At 40.6% G+C, this 17,661-nt stretch overlaps 1 protein-coding gene across 6 annotated transcripts in view; it reads right to left on the bottom strand.

Annotated features, from left to right (window-relative positions):
* Positions 1 to 17,661, bottom strand: part of LOC126481181 (Na(+)/H(+) exchanger beta-like) — a 1,115,178-nt gene that overhangs the window by 161,464 nt on the left and 936,053 nt on the right. For all 6 annotated transcript variants that reach the window (XM_050104755.1, XM_050104758.1, XM_050104760.1 and 3 more), the window contains one exon: positions 15,216 to 15,509. In XM_050104755.1, coding sequence (XP_049960712.1) covers positions 15,216 to 15,477 — 262 coding nt within the window. In that variant the 5' untranslated portion in view covers positions 15,478 to 15,509. The remainder of the gene's footprint in view (positions 1 to 15,215; positions 15,510 to 17,661) is intronic.

Raw genomic sequence — 17,661 nt, 5'->3', positions numbered from 1 at the left:
ACAACAGAAGAGGGAGTAAAACTGTTAAAATAGCTTTGAAAAGAAAGCCAGCTAGCTTTCTTGCTATTCCTGAAAATGTGGTGACACTGTGGATGTAGCTGTTTATAAACGACACAGTTCGCCATAGTGGGGTGATGTTTAAAAATGTGGAGAGCTTGTCTCCATGCAAGGATTGCATTGTGGCATGCCTCCATCCACCAGGGGATGGGGGTACATCATAACGAGGAAGAGGTGTAAGGTATGGAACATTTCATGGCATTAAGGATAGTGTATGTAAGTTATTCTACCTGGTCACCAATGCAGGGGAAAAGGTGTTCATCGAAAGTGGCCAGTGAGGAGTAGAGCTGCGAGTCAACTTTGAAAAGCTGCCAGTTGGTTGGATGCACAGAGGGATAGACATCAGCAAATGAGTGACACAAGGGAATTGATCACTCAAGTGTGTGTCGGAGAGAATGGACCACCCGATACGATGAGAAAGCTGAGTAGTACAGATTGAAAGTTCCAAGTGGGAAAAGGAGTGTGTCAAATTGGAAAGAAATGTGGGTGTATCTGTGTACAAACACATTAGATTGAACTGGTTGAAGATATTTACTAGAAGATCATCTGCGATCTAGGGGTAGTGTCTTTGATTAGTAATCAAAATGTCCTTGTGGAAACTGCCCTTAAAGGCGGAAGAATCATCAATGATCAACAGCATGAGGATGCAGAAGGCAATGGAAACTACTTTATTAAAGACATGCAGTGTGTATTATCCACAGGATATGTGGCCTGTAACTGAAAAAGTGGCGTGAAGATCTCTCCATTGGCAAAAGATTCTGGAATAGTCCCCCATTTGGATACCTGGGAGTGTACTGCCAAGGGAGTGGACTGCCAAGGGGGAGGTGAGCATGAGAAAAAGATTGAATAACCAACGAAAGCATAACATTTTAGAAGTCAGGACATGGAATGTCAGAAGCTTGAAAGTGGCAGGGAAGCTAGAAAATGCAAAGGCTCTATCTAGATATAGTAGGGGTCAGTGTAGTGAAATGGAAATAAGAGAAGGATTTCTGGTCAGATGAGTGTAGGGAGATATCAACAGCAGCAGAAAATGATACAATGGGAGCAGGATTCATTATCAATAGGAAAGTAGGGCAGAGAGCGTGTTACTGTGAACAGTTCAGTGATACAGTAACTCTTATCAGAATCAACAGCAAACCAACACCAACAACAATAGTTCAGGTATACATGCCAACTTCTCAAGCTGAATATGAAGAGAAAGCATGTGAGGATATTGAACAGGTAACACAGTACACAAAGGCAGATGAAAATCTAATAGTCAAGGGAGACTGGAATGCAGTTGTAGGGAAAGGAGTATAAGAAATGATTACAGGAGAATATGGGATTGGGCAAGGAATGAGAGAGGAGAAAGACTAATTCAGATCTGTAATAAATTTCAGTTAAAAATAGCAAATACTCTGTTCAAGAATCATAAGAGGAGGAGTTGTTGTTGTTGTGGTCTTCAGTCCTGAGACTGGTTTGATGCAGCTCTCCATGCTACTCTATCCTGTGCAAGCTTTTTCATCTCCCAGTACCTACTGCAACCTACATCCTTCTGAATCTGCTTAGTGTATTCATCTCTTGGTCTCCCCCTACGATTTTTACCCTCCACGCTGCCCTCCAATACTAAATTGGTGATCCCTTGATGCCTCAGAACATGTCCTACCAACCGATCCCTTCTTCTGGTCAAGTTGTGCCACAAACTTCTCTTCTCCCCAATCCTATTCAATACTTCCTCATTAGTTATGTGATCTACCCATCTAATCTTCAGCATTCTTCTGTAGCACCACATTTCGAAAGCTTCTATTCTCTTCTTGTCCAAACTATTTATCGTCCATGTTTCACTTCCATACATGGCTACACTCCATACGAATACTTTCAGAAATGACTTCCTGACACTTAAATCAATACTGGATGTTAACAAATTTCTCTTCTTCAGAAACGCTTTCCTTGCCATTGCCAGCCTACATTTTATATCCTCTCTACTTCTACCATCATCAGTTATTTTGCTCCCCAAATAGCAAAACTCCTTTACTACTTTAAGTGCCTCATTTCCTAATCTAATTCCCTCAGCATCACCCGACTTAATTAGACTACATTCCATTATCCTTGTTTTGCTTTTGTTGATGTTCATCTTATATCCTCCTTTCAAGACACTGTCCATTCCATTCAACTGCTCTTCCAAGTCCTTTGCTGTCTCTGACAGAATTACAATGTCATCGGCGAACCTCAAAGTTTTTATTTCTTCTCCATGAATTTTAATACCTACTCCGAATTTTTCTTTTGTTTCCTTTACTGCTTGCTCAATATACAGATTGAACAACATCGGGGACAGGCTACAACCCTGTCTTACTCCCTTCCCAACCACTGCTTCCCTTTCATGTCCCTCGACTCTTATAACTGCCATCTGGTTTCTGTACAAATTGTAAATAGCCTTTCGCTCCCTGTATTTTACCCCTGCCACCATTAGAATTTGAAAGAGAGTATTCCAGTCAACATTGTCAAAAGCTTTCTCTAAGTCTACAAATGCTAGAAACGTAGGTTTGCCTTTCCTTAATCTTTCTTCTAAGATAAGTCGTAAGGTCAGTATTGCCTCACGTGTTCCAGTGTTTCTACGGAATCCAAACTGATCTTCCCCGAGGTTGGCTTCTACTAGTTTTTCCATTCGTCTGTAAAGAATTCGTGTTAGTATTTTGCAGCTGTGACTTATTAAGCTGATAGTTCGGTAATTTTCACATCTGTCAACACCTGCTTTCTTTGGGACTGGAATTATTATATTCTTCTTGAAGTCTGAGGGTATTTCGCCTGTTTCATACATCTTGCTCACCAGATGGTAGAGTTTTGTCAGGACTGGCTCTCCCACGGCCGTCAGTAGTTCCAATGGAATATTGTCTACTCCGGGGGCCTTGCTTCGACTCAGGTCTTTCAGTGCTCTGTCAAACTCTTCACGCAGTATCGTATCTCCCATTTCATCTTCATCTACATCATCTTCCATTTCCATAATATTGTCCTCAAGTACATCGCCCTTGTATAGACCCTCTATATACTCCTTCCACCTTTCTGCTTTCCCTTCTTTGCTTAGAACTGGGTTTCCATCTGAGCTCTTGATATTCATACAAGTCGTTCTCTTATCTCCAAAGGTCTTTTTAATTTTCCTGTAGGCGGTATCTATCTTACCCCTAGTGAGATAGGCCTCTACATCCTTACATTTGTCCTCTAGCCATCCCTGCTTAACCATTTTGCACTTCCTGTCGATCTCATTTTTGAGACGTTTGTATTCCTTTTTGCCTGTTTCACTTACTGCATTTTTATATTTTCTCCTTTCATCAATTAAATTCAATATTTCTTCTGTTACCCAAGGATTTCTACTAGCCCTCGTCTTTTTACCTACTTGATCCTCTGCTGCCTTCACTACTTCATCCCTCAAAGCTACCCATTCTTCTTCTACTGTATTTATTTCCCCCATTCCTGTCAATTGCTCCCTTATGCTCTCCCTGAATCTCTGTACAACCTCTGGTTCTTTTAGTTTATCCAGGTCCCATCTCCTTAAATTTCCACCTTTTTGCGGTTTCTTCAGTTTTAATCTACAGGTCATAACCAATAGATTGTGGTCAGAGCCCACATCTGCCCCTGGAAATGTCTTACAATTTAAAACCTGGTTCCTAAATCTCTGTCTTACCATTATATAATCTATCTGATACCTTTTAGTATCTCCAGGGTTCTTCCATGTATACAATCTTCTTTCATGATTCTTAAACCAAGTGTTAGTTATGATTATGTTGTGTTCTGTGCAAAATTCTACCAGGCGGCTTCCTCTTTCATTTCTGTCCCCCAATCCATATTCACCTACTATGTTTCCTTCTCTCCCTTTTCCTACACTCGAATTCCAGTCACCCATGACTATTAAATTTTCGTCTCCCTTCACAATCTGAATAATTTCTTTTATTTCATCATACATTTCTTCAATTTCTTCGTCATCTGCAGAGCTAGTTGGCATATAAACTTGAACTACTGTAGTAGGTGTGGGCTTCGTATCTATCTCGGCCACAATAATGCGTTCACTATGCTGTTTGTAGTAGCTTACCCGCATTCCTATTTTCCTATTCATTATTAAACCTACTCCTGCATTACCCCTATTTGATTTTGTGTTTATAACCCTGTATTCACCTGACCAAAAGTCTTGTTCCTCCTGCCACCGAACTTCACTAATTCCCACTATATCTAACTTAAACCTATCCATTTCCCTTTTTAAATTTTCTAACCTACCTGCCCGATTAAGGGATCTGACATTCCACGCTCCGATCCGTAGAACGCCAGTTTTCTTTCTCCTGATAACGACATCCTCTTGAGTAGTCCCCGCCCGGAGATCCGAATGGGGGACTATTTTACCTCCGGAATATTTTACCCAAGAGGACGCCATCATCATGTAATCATACAGTAAAGCTGCATGCCCTCGGGAAAAATTACGGCTGTAGTTTCCCCTTGCTTTCAGCCGTTCGCAGTACCAGCACAGCAAGGCCGTTTTGGTTATTGTTACAAGGCCAGATCAGGCCTTGAAGAAGAGGAGGAGGTATACTTGAAAAAGGCCATGTGACACAGGAAGATTTCAGTTAGATTACATCATGGTCAGACAGAGATTCCGAAATCAGATACTGGATTGTAAAGCATACCCAGGAGAAGATATAGACTCAGTTCACAATGTAGTAGTGATGAAGAGTAGGGTGAAGTTTAAGAGATTATTCAGGAAGAATCAATACACAAAGAAGTGGGATACAGATGTACTAAGGAATGACAAAGTACTTTTGAAGTTCTCTAAGGCTATAGATACAGCAATAAGGAATAGCTCAGTAGGCAGTACAGTTGAAGAGGAATGGACATCTCTAAAAAGGGCAATCACAGAAGTTGGAAAGAAAAACTTAGGTACAAAGAAGGTGACTGTGAAGAAACCATGGGTAACAGAAGAAATACTTTAGCTGATCATTGAAAGAATAAAGTACAAAAATGTTCAGGGAAATTCAGGAACGCAGAAGTACAAGTCACTGAGAAATTAAATAAATAGGAAGTGCAGGGAAGCTAAGATGAAATGGCTGCATGAAAAATGTGAAGAAATCAAAAAAGAAATGCTTGTCAGAAGAACTGACTTAGCATACAGGAAAGTCAAAACAACCTTCAGTGAAATTAAAAGCAAGGGTGGTAACATTAACAGTGCAATAGGAATTCTACTGGTAAGTGCAGAGGAGAGAGCAGATAGATTGAAAGGGTACATTGAAGACCTCTATGAGGCAATGATTTGTCTGATGTGATGGAAGAATAAACAGGAGTCAATTTAGAAAATATAGGGGATCAGTGTTAGAATCAGAATTTAAGAGAGCTTTGGAGAACGTAAGGTCAAATAAGGCAGAAGAGACAGATTCCTTCAGAATTTCTAAGATCGTTGGGGAGAAGTGGCAACAAAATGACTATTCACATTGGTGTGTAGAATGTATGAGTCTAGCAACATACCATGTGACTTTCAGAAAAATACCATCCACACAATTCCAAAGACTGCAAAGAATTATCATATAGTCACCTTAACAGCTCATGCAGCAAAGTTACTTACAAGAATGATGTACAGAAGAATGGAAAAGAAAATCAAGGATGTGTTATATGATGATCAGCTTGTCTTTAATATAGGAAAAGGCACCAGAGAGGCAATTCTGACATTGTGATTGATAATTAAAGCAAGATTAAAGAAAAATTGAGACATTTTAATAGGATTTGTTGACCTGGAAAAAGCATCGACCATGTAAAATTGTGGAAGTTGTTCGAAATTCTGAGAAAAATAGGGGTAAGCTATAGGGAGAGACAGGTAATACACAATATGTACAAGAGGGAATAATAACAGTGGATGACAAACAATGAATTGCTCAGATTAAAAAGAGTATAAGACAGGGATGTAGTCTTTTGCCCCTACTATTCAATCTGTACATCGAAGAAGCAATAATGGAAATAAAAGAAGGGTCAAGTGTGGAATTAAAAGTCAGGGTGAAAGGATATCAATGAAATGATTCACTGATGGCATTGCTATCCTGAATGAAAGTGAAGAAGAAGTAGATCTCCTGAATGGAATGAACAGTCTAATGAGTACAGAGTATGGATTGAGACTAAATTGAAGGAAGATGAAACTAATGAGAAGTAGCAGAAATGAGAACAGTGTGAAACTTAACATCAGGACTGACGGTCATGAAGCAGATGAAGTTAAAGAATTCTACTACCTAGGCAGCAAAATAACCAGTGACAGATGAAGCAATGAGATCAAAAGCAGACTAGCACAGGCAAAAAGGGTATTCCTGGCCAAGAGAAGTCTACTAGTATCGAACATAGGCCATAGTTTGAGGAAGAAATTTCTGAGAATGTACGTTTGGAGCACAGAATTGTATGGTAGTGAAACATGGACTGTGGGAAAACTGGAACAAAAGATAATCGAAGCATTTGAAATGTGGTGCTACAGAAAAATGTTGAAAATTACGTGGACTGGTAAGGTAAAAAATGAGGAGGTTCTTCACAGAATTGGGGAGGAAAAGGGTATGTGGAGAACACTGACAAGAAGAAGGGACAGGATGATAGGACATCTGTTAAGACATCAAGGAATGACTTCCATGGTAGTAGAGGGAGCTGTAAGAGGTGAAAATTGTAGAGGAAGACAGAGATTGGAATACATCCATCAAATAATTGAGGATGCATGTTGCAAGTGCTACTTTGAGATGAAGAGGTTGCCACAGGAGAGGAATTAGTAGTGGGCTGCAACAAACCAGTTAGAAGACTGATGAAAAAAAAAAAAAAAGAAAGAAAGGGAAGAGAGCCTCTCAGCCTCTCATACAGGGGCATGGAGAGCCCCAAAGGGGAAGGTGGGCACTGAAGTCATCAAGCAGCAAAAATGGAGGAGGAAATTCAGCAATAAGTTGCAAAATATCTGCTCTGGTGATAGCAGAAGATGAGATTGGGTAGACGTTGCAAAAAGAGAGAAGGTGAAGCCAGAATGGGAAAGATGGACAGCAACAGTTTGAAGCTGGGTGTGCAAGGGAATTGTGTGACTATAGACATCATGTCAAATGAGCAACATGACTCCACCATGAGCCAGAATTCCCACCTCATCGGGAAATTCAAAATGGACTGAAGTGAAATGTGGGAGGAGAAGGTGACTGTGAGGGCATAAATTCATTTCCTGCAGGCCGAAAACAAGTGGACAGTATGAGTCCAAGAGGAGCTGTAATTCAACCTGTGCTGACAGGTTTCCGGTGCCCTGCATAACCTAGCCCACCCAGGTGTTCAAGCCACCACACATCTCATGTCAGAACATTTTGTTTGGAAGAATATCAAACGGGACTGCCAAACCTGGGCACACAGCTGCATCACTTGTCAGCACAACAAGATCAGCCACCACACCTCCCCGCCTCTGGGCAAGTTCGACATTCCCACAGGACGATTCCGTCACTTATATATTTATCTGATCAGGCCTCTTCCTCCTTCAGAGGGCCATAGGTATATCTTATCAACTATTGACCATTTGTCTTGCTGGGTTGAGGCTGTCCCTCCCCCTAACATTACTGCTGAGATGGTAGCTGAGGTTTTCATTGGCTCGTGGATAGCTCATTTCAGATGCCTGACCACTATCGGCACTGATCATGGTTGACAGTTTGAATCCTCCCTTTCCACTATCCTCTGCAATATCTGTGGTATTAAAAAATACACACTACCACCTACCAACCACAAAGCAATGGGTTGGTGGAGAGATGGCACCACACCCTCAGGATGGCCCTTCAATGCCATGATTGTCTCTGGTCGGAAGCTCTCCCATGGGTGCTACTTGGTCTACGTTCGATCTATGATCGTAACCTACAGGGGACTATATCTGAATTTGTTTTTGGCAAGAATCCAGTCCTACCGGGGAAACATATTCTACACCAGGTTAGTGAGGATCTTCCCCCCTCGCCAGATTTCGGTAGCTGGATGCACACACATTTCCAAAACACACGTTTGCACTCGCCCATCAGTCACTCACCGCCTGAGGCTTATGTTCCCACCATCCTCTCAGACTGCTCCCACGTCACGCTGCATGATGATACTGTTAGGCAGCCTCTTCAACTTTCTTATCTTGGCCCCTACAAGGTCTTGCAGTGGGGGGGGGGGGGGGGGGGATGTGACTTTTGATTGTTGTTGTTGTTGTGGTCTTCAGTTGTGGGACTGGTTTGATGCAGCTCTCCATGCTACTCTATCCTGTGCAAGCCTCTTCAACTCCCAGTACCTGCTGCAGCCTACATCTTTCTCAATCTGCTTAGTGTATTCATCTCTTGGTCTCCCTCTATGAGTTTTACCCTCCATGCTGCCCTTCAGTACTAAATTGGTGATCCCTTGATATCTCAGAATATGTCCTACCAACTGATTCCTTCTTCTAGTCAAGTTGTGCCACAAACTCCTCTTCTCCCCAGTTCTATTCAATACCTCCTCCTTAGTTATGTGATCTACCCATCTAATCTTGAGCATTCTTCTGTAGCACCACATTTCAAAAGCTTCTATTCTCTTCTTGTCCAAACTATTTATCGTCCATGTTTCACTTCCACACATGGCTACACTCCATACAAATGCTTTCAGAAACGACTTCCTGACACTTAAATCAATACTCAATGTTAACAAATTTCTATTCTTCAGAAACACTTTCCTTGCCATTGCTAGTCTACATTTTATTTCCTCTCTACTTCAACCACCATCAGTTATTTTGCTCCCCAAATAGCAAAACTCCTTTACTACTTTAAGTGTCTCATTTCCTAATCTAATTCCTGCAGCATCACCCGACTTAATTGGACTACATTCCATTATCCTCATTTTGTTCTTGTTGATGTTCATCTTATACCCTGTTTTCAAGACACTGTCCATTCCGTTCAACTGCTCTTCCAAGTCCTTTGCTGTCTCTGACAGAATTACAATGTCATCGACAAACCTCAAGGTTTTTATTTCTTCTCCATGGATTTTAATACCAACTCCAAATTTTTCTTTTGTTTCTTTTACTGCTTGCTCAATATACAGATTGAATAGCATCGGGGAGAGGCTACAACCCTGTCTCACCCCCTTCCCAACCACTGCTTCCCTTTCATGTCCCTCGACTCTTATAACTGCCATCTGGTTTCTGTACAAATTGTAAATAGCCTTTCGCTCCCTGTATTTTACCCCTGCCACCTTTGGAATTTGAAAGAGAGTATTCCAGTCAACTTTGTCAAAAGCTTTCTCTAAGTTTACAAATGCTAGAAACGTAGGTTTGCTTTTCCTTAATCTTTCTTCTAAGATAAGTCGTAGGGTCAGTATTGCCTCACGTGTTCCAACATTTCTATGGAATCCAAACTGATTTTCCCCGAGGTTGGCTTCTACCAGTTTTTCCGTCCATCTTTAAGGAATTTGCGTTAGTATTTTGCAGCTGTGACTTATTAAACTGATACTTTGGTAATTTTCACATCTGTCAACACCTGCTTTCTTTGGGATTGGAATTATTATATTCTTCTTGAAGTCTGAGGGAATTTCGCCTGTTTCATACATATTGCTCACCAGATGGTAGAGTTTTGTCAGGACTGGCTCTCCCAAGGCTGTTAGTATTTCTAATGGAATGTTGTCTACTCCCAGGGCCTTGTTTCGACTTAGGTCTTTCAGTGCTCTGTCAAACTCTTCATGCAGTATCATATCTCCGATTTCATCTTCATCTACCTCCTCTTCCATTTCCATAATACTGTCCTCGAGAAGATTGCCCCTGTATAGACCCTCTATCTACTCCTTCCTCCTTTCTGCTTTCCCTTCTTTGCTTAGAACTGGGTTTCCGTCTGAGCTCTTGATATTCATGCAAGTGGTTCTCTTTTCTCCAAAGGTCTCTTTAATTTTCCTGTAGGCTGTATCTATCTTACCCCTCATGAGATAAGCCTCTACATCCTTACATTTGACCTCTAGCCATCCCTGCTTAGCCATTTTGCACTTCCCGTCGATCTCATTTTTGAGATGTTGGTATTCCTTTTTGCCTGCTTCACTTGCTGCAGTTTTGTATTTTCTCCTTTCATCAATTAAATTCAGTATCTCTTATGTTACTCAAGGATTTCTACTAGCCCTCGTCTTTTTACCTTCTTCATCCTCTGCTGCCTTCACTATTTCATTCTTCAAAGCCACCCACTCTTCTTCTACTGTATTTCTTTATCCCATTCCTGTCAATTGTTCCCTTATGCTCTCCCTGAAACTCTGTACAACCTCGGGTTCTTTCAGTTTATCGAGGTCCCATTTCCTCAAATTCCTACCTTTTTGCAGTTTCTTCAGTTTTAATCTACAGTTCATAACCAATAGATTGTGGTCAGAGTCCACATCTGCCCCTGGAAATGTCTTACAATTTAAAATTTGGTTCCTAAATCTCTGATTTTCTAACCTACCTGCCCAATCAAGGGATCTGACATTCCATGCTCCGATCTGTAGAACGCCAGTTTTCTTTCTCCTGATAATGATGCCCTCTTGAGTAGTCCCTGCCCAGAGCTATGAATGGGGGACTATTTTACCTCTGGAATATTTTACCCAAGAGGACGCCATCATCATTTAATCAAACAGTAAAGCTGTATGCCCTCGGGAAAAATTATGGCTGTAGTTTCCCCTTGCTTTCAGCTGCTCAACTAGCAAAACAGCAAGGTCATTTTGGTTAGTGTTACAGGGCCAGATCAGTCAATCATCCAGACTGTTGCCCCTGCAACTACCGAAAAGGCTGCTGCCGCTCTTCAGGAACCACACGTTTGTCTGGCCTCTCAACAGATACCCCTCCATTGTGGTTGTACCTATGGTACGGCTATCTGTATCGTTGAGGGATGCAAGCCTCCCCACCAATGGCAAGGTCCATGGTTCATGGGGGGGATGACTTTTGATATCATGATTAAAGACCACACACAGACAGTTTCTCTGTATTGCCTGAAACTGGCTTTTGTCAACCCTGATGGTCTCACACTGCCGCAGTCGGACTCTGTAGACGATCCATCCTTGATCAAGAATGAAGACATGCTCCCATCAACCTCACCGCACACCTCTTCTGCCAAAGACTGTTCACCACTGCTTGCTGGTTTCCCTACCTCGCCCCCTGTTTCACCCTGCTCAGGCTTCATGCCCTCATCTCCAACATCGGAGACACACACACCTACTATCAGTTGGTCCTGCAGCATACCGCTGCACCAAGTGAACAATGTTTCTATAGTGACATTTGATGACCGAGTGCTCATTCTTTTGACAGATACCAAGGTCCCGCCATTGGACGGCCCCTTACATGTCAACATTGCACACAACCTCACACTCCTGCATGAGTGTGACCAAGCATCTCTCCGTGCTTTCATTTCTATGGATGGCTCGATCCACTTAAGGGCCACACATGCCCCCACCACGCCGTTGACCACCCCGTCCACTTACTCCTGGGCTGGTCGCCATCTCACCCGGCCATGGTGGCTGACTGACTATGAAGTGGACATGCCTCTTGCCTCTCTGCCTGCACAACCCATCTCGTTCGAGATGGAAGTACCTGCGTTGCACCTGCCTATGAGCACGAATTCCACTGACATCGGTGCCCACAGGCCTTTGGGCATCTGTAGTACTCCATACTTTGGGGGGGGGGGGGGGGGGGCTGTGTGCTGGCGATAGTTCGTATCGACCATGAAACTTAATATCTGTGAACTCTAGGTGCTCTGTCGAGCCTCCATCTTAACTTTACTTTAGTCAGTTCTTCGTTACACTTCATTCTGTATGGATGCAGTGTCAAGTGTAAATATATGCGAGCTACAACATATATAGGAATTAAGTTTTCTGTATCCTGATTAGCAATCCCATTCCCATAAGGGTATTAAGTAGCAAAGGGGAATGACAAACATTATTTTACATGACAACTTGTTGATAAAAAATCTTGTCAGCCCAATGAGTGCTTTGACTGCTGAAGTTTGACAACAGGCAGATTTCACTTTCAGCTTCAGACCTAAGTTTGGAGCAGTTTTAGAGAGACCTGAAATTTTTTTAATATGCATTGTCACCACTTGGAAACTAAGGAACAATGAAAACAATAGGTTGCTTCTAGTAAATCTACTACAAAGAATGCAAAGATGGTCACGCTGGCCAGAAAAGTTATGGCAATGTTTTTTGGGATGTGATGAGTGTCATACCCATGGAACACTCAGAAAAAAGCAAAATGCTCATTGGGTGGTACTCCAATGAGGTACTTGACTACCTCAACAAGAAACTGCTGTTTCACCATGACCAGAACATGGAACTGGAGTTGTCACTGAAAAACTGCATGAATTTCTCGGTGAGCTGCAGCCTCCCCCTCCCATACACCTCACCTTGCTACCTGTAGTTTCTTCATGTTCTCTAATATGAAGAAATGTGTCACAGGTAAAAAATTCTACTCAAATTAAGAGATCGTCACTGAAACAAAGGGGTATATTTTAGAGAGCTTGACAATTTATAATTTAGAAGGGATTAGAAACTGATCCGAATACTAGGAAAAAGCATAGCCTATATCCCTAAAAAGAAATTATGATGACAAATAAAAATTATGTTTAAAACAAAAATGTTATCTTCACTCATACTGTGGATACTTATTGATCTCCCCTTGTAGTTCAGGTCAGTGAAAGTATCTTCATGTTGGTAATGGAATGGAACCCCTGGCATATGTGTCACTGCTGTTAATGGGCTAACAATACAGGGACTTACTGGCAAGTAATGTAAACCTACTGACATAGTCAAAGCATCCTGCCATGGAATTGTACTTCCAGCAAGACATTTCTCTTTATTAGAATGGTAAACACCCTGAAGTCTCTCAGTCTTGACATATAGTAAGGTGGAATGGCCCCACTTTCAAAAATTCCACTCTATAACTTTTTTATTGGTCACTTTGTGTTCTTAATGCATATATCACAATTACATAAAATAACTAATTCCTTAATCATGCTGTATCTCGTGTAACTTAATTACTCACAGTATATTTTACAGATTTCTGTTAAGAGTAATGAAATAACACTCTGTTTTGCCATTTCCATACCTCATTTGAAAGTCCTCATTCTCCACTTTGCAATGAACATCTTACTGTTTCCTTAAACTTAATATTTTAGAAAGTGATTAGTTATTTTTCCAAAATTTTTGAATCTTGGAAAGAGATCTTGTCAAAATTCCACTGTTATTGTTTTGTAGCCCCAATGTTTCCATTTCCAAAAATGTATACTCTTATTTAAATAATATTTTGGTTTGTGACAACTTCCTGGACTTCCCATCTTACTTTATGAAATATTCAAATCAGAAAGCTTAGCATTTCAGAAATTTCTTGGTGGGCTTTTGCACATCCAAGTGCATGCCAAAACTTGTGCTGTACAAGACAAACCAGTATTTACACCAACTGAAGGATATCCAAACTGTAGTTAAACCAAACTGTGTTTCAGTTGAATATATATTAGTATTTTTTACTTTTTCTGTATTTGCTATTAACATATGAATCATCATAGCTGTGTATTTTAATATTTTGTGACATTTGTCCTTTGCATATCTTCAAATAGGTGTTACACACAAAGCAGCAGTTAACTGTGGATGAGCAGTCAAAATGTATAGTTACTTTGTCTGTCTTTGGCATCTGTGGATTTGTGAGACCACTCATAGTCCACATAGCTTACCAGTATGTGTTTCAAAACCTGTAGTAATACATTACAAGGAAAGCTATTCATCATGACTGAGTTGAGTATCAATAAATATAAAGAGAAAAAAAGTAAATTTGACAGTGATCTGTACATTTACTTAATAACTGATAACAACATCATATAATGATAGGAAGAAGATGAAATTCAACAAGACATATGATGCACTGTAACTGGTCAACAACCTTAGAGTCTCAATCATATTTAGTACAACTGCAAAATAGTACAACTTCACATCCTACTACAAGGTCCCCAAGATCTGTGGGATCTTGTGAAATGTTCATGAATCCAACACTTTGACTGGAAGGTCCATACCAACATGAGGCACTGCCTTCAATAAGGAGGCATCTACATGTCAACTGTGCATTGGTGTTACATTGAATATCAATCTACAAGCATAAAAGTATAGATTTTATAACTTTGGCCATTTTAGTGAATTAATACAAGTATTAATTTTTATTTAAAAAAAAAAAAAAAATCATCTCAACTTCCTAATGTTACCACTTTATTTCTGGAACTGTACATAAAGGAAATGCTAAGGGAGTTAGATTAGGAAATGAGACACTAATAGCAGTAGATGATTTTGCTATTTGAGAAGTAAAATAACTGATAATGGGTGAAGTAGAGATGATATAAAATGTAGACTGGCACTGGCAAGAAAAGAACTTCTGAAGAAGAGAAATTTGTTAACACTGAATATAAATTTAAGTCTTAGGGTGTCTTTTCTGAAGGTATTTGTCTGATGTGTAGCCTTTTATGCAAGTGAAACACAGGCGATAAGCAGGTCACAAAAGAAGATAATGGAAGCCTCTGAAATGTGGTGTTACTGAAGAATGCTGAACATTAGATGCCTAGATCACATAACTAATGAACAAGTACTGAACAGAAATGGGGAGGAAAGAACTTTTTGGCACAATGTCACTCTGTATGTCCATCTTTTTTAAAAATGATTGCAGGTCTCACTTTTTTGATAGAGGATGTCAAATTAAATACCTTTCAGGCACCAATTTTCAACCTTATTTTAATTGGCAACCAGTTTCAGAATTTTATTACAACATCTTCAGGCCCCTGACCAATGTGCAGGAAGAATCTACCTTGGTTATGTTCAAAATAGGGGCCAGTAATCTCTTCAAACATCACCTGCTGACTGGAAGATTGTTTGGTAGGACATATTCTGAGACATCAATGAATCATCAGTTTAATATTCGAGGAAAGTGTGGGTGGTAAATATTGTAAAGGGGGCCAAGATACAGACACAGTAAGTAGGTTCAAATGGATGTAAGTTGCAGTAGTTACTCAAAGATGAAGAGACTTGCACAGAATAGAGTAGTGGGAGAGCTGCATGAAACCAGTCTTTGGACTGAAGACCACAACAACAATGAATGGGATCTTCTTCCATACAGCAAGAAAGTGATATCATATAAACATGTACTAATTGCTGAGAATAGTAAAACATTAAGTAATACTCACCAACTTTTGCTAGTCCTGTAACTACAATAAAGATTGTAAAAGTGAAGAACAAGCCTAGTTCATCCCAACGCCAACTAGCAACATGTACTCCGTGGTGAGCATTCACTTCCTCCAAAGCAACATAGGAGAAATTTCCTTCAGTCAAATTCTCAACATGATTGGATGCTGCTCCATAGCTTTCTTTTTCATAGTATGCTCTTCCTTGAACTGATGATTGCAGCGAAACCAGCACTACTAGTACGTAAGTGAATTTTCCCATCATTTTTGAATTTTCAATTAACTTCAATGTTAAAGCTGCAAAATAAATACTTTTTTAGTTAATGTATAAAATTATCACTCCTACAAAAACAAAAATACGTTATGCATAAATTGGAACTAAAAGTAACCATTTCTGGCCATTTAGAGTGGATGAAAAAATGATAAAGCTATAATTTAATTGTTTCAAGAGACATCTCAGCTCACGCATTTAAAATTATATGCACATTGATGAATAAAATGAAATTTGGAATGTCTGAGAAAATGGTGTTAAACAGAGCAGAAAGTAATACCTTAAGCTAGTCAGTATTATATCAAAATTGGACTATACATCATACCAAGGTAGGAGTGAAGATCTATATATGTTATTAATTAAACTCCACTGCCATGGTTTTTGTCTGCATGTTCATGCTAAGCTCAGGAACTACAGCAGGGATTTTGATACAGTTTTCACTAACAGACAATCTGATTCACTAGGAAGATTTTTGTGTATAGTTTATTACCACAAACTAATGATGACTTACTTGCAACATGCTGCAGGTGAAAAATTGGTCAATAACTTGTCTGATAACTGAAATAAATGGTAGTACTGAACTTACGGCAGAGGCATAACCAATTATTTCATGTAATGATGAGTTATTAATATATGTATTTTTATCTGATCCATATTTAATTGGTGTTGGAGCTATGAGCTAATTCAGATTATAGGGAAACCTCACTAGAATCTATACATATGATAAATTAAAATCCCCTGCTGTATTTTTCTGCCTGTACATGAAGACTAATCTCAGGAGCTAATGGAGGGATTTTGATAAGTTTCCACTACTAGACAGATTGATTCATGAGGAAGGTTTGTGTATTATCCGTATATACACACATCAAAAAAAGTTTTGCATCACCCTGGTTCCCAGAATCCTAAAGATAGAGGTTGAATGTGGATACTGTATCACACACACAGCCCCTTTGCCTCTTCAGAGATGTCACTAAACCCACCCAAAAATGTAAACAACAATACATGAACAGTGCCTATTGGACAGAGGGGTCTGAGAGCCGATCAGTTTCAGTCATTACACCAGGAAGGAGGCACACGGCTCGTTTGTCTGTAGTTCAACCATGCCTAAACAGTCAATACTGCAGTTCAATCACACCCATATTGTTACTTTGTGTCAGGAAGGGCTCTCAACAAGGGAAGTGTTCAGGCGTCTCGGAGTGAACCAAAGCGATGTTGTTCGGACATGGAGGAGATACAGAGAGACAGGAACTGTCGATGACATGCCTCACTCAGGCCTACAATGAATTACTGCTACCTATGGATTATGGCTTGGAGGAAGCCTGACAGCAAAGCCACCATGTTGAATAATGCTTTTCATGCAACTGCAGGATGTCATGTTATGACTCAAGCTGTACATAACAGGATGCATGATGCACAATTTCATTCCCAACGTCCATTGCGAAGTCCATCTTTGCAACCATGATACCATACAGTGTGGTACAGATGGCCCAACAACATGCCAAATGGACTGCTTGGGATTTTCATCATGTTCTCTTCACTGATGAGCGTTGCATATGCCTTCAACCAGACAATTGTCGGAGACGTGTTTGGAGGCAACCCAGTCAGGCTGAATGCCTTTGACAGACTGTCCAGCGAGTGCAGGAAGATGGAGGTTCCCTGCAGTTTTGGGGTGACACTATGTGGGGCCGACGTATGCTGTTGGTGATCATGGAAGGTGCCGTAATGGCTGTACAATATGTGAATTCCATCCTCCGACCGTTAGTGCAACCATATCGGCAGCATACTGGTGAGGCATTTATCTTCATGGACAACAATTCGCACCCCCACCATGCACATCTTGTGAATGACTTTCTTCAGGATGATGACATTGCTCCAATAGAGTGGCCAGCATGTTCTCTAGACACAAACGCTGTGAAACATGCCTGCGATAGACTGGAAAGGGCTGTTTATGGACGAAGTGACCCACAAACCACTCAGAGGGATCTATGCCAAATCACCATTGAGGAGTGGGACAGTCTGGACCAACAGTGCCTTGATGAACTTGTGGATAGTATGCCATGATGAATACAGGCATGTACCAAAGCAAGGGGACATGCTACTGCGTATTAGAGGTACTGGTGTGTACAGCAATCTGGACCACCACCTCTGAAGGTCTCACTGTATGGTGGTACAACATGC

This window comes from Schistocerca serialis, chromosome 5, assembly GCF_023864345.2.
Source record: "Schistocerca serialis cubense isolate TAMUIC-IGC-003099 chromosome 5, iqSchSeri2.2, whole genome shotgun sequence".
NCBI classification, from domain to species: Eukaryota; Metazoa; Arthropoda; class Insecta; order Orthoptera; family Acrididae; genus Schistocerca; species Schistocerca serialis.
The sequence above is the reverse complement of the archived record's forward strand: the minus strand, read 5'-3'. Positions and strand labels throughout refer to the sequence as shown.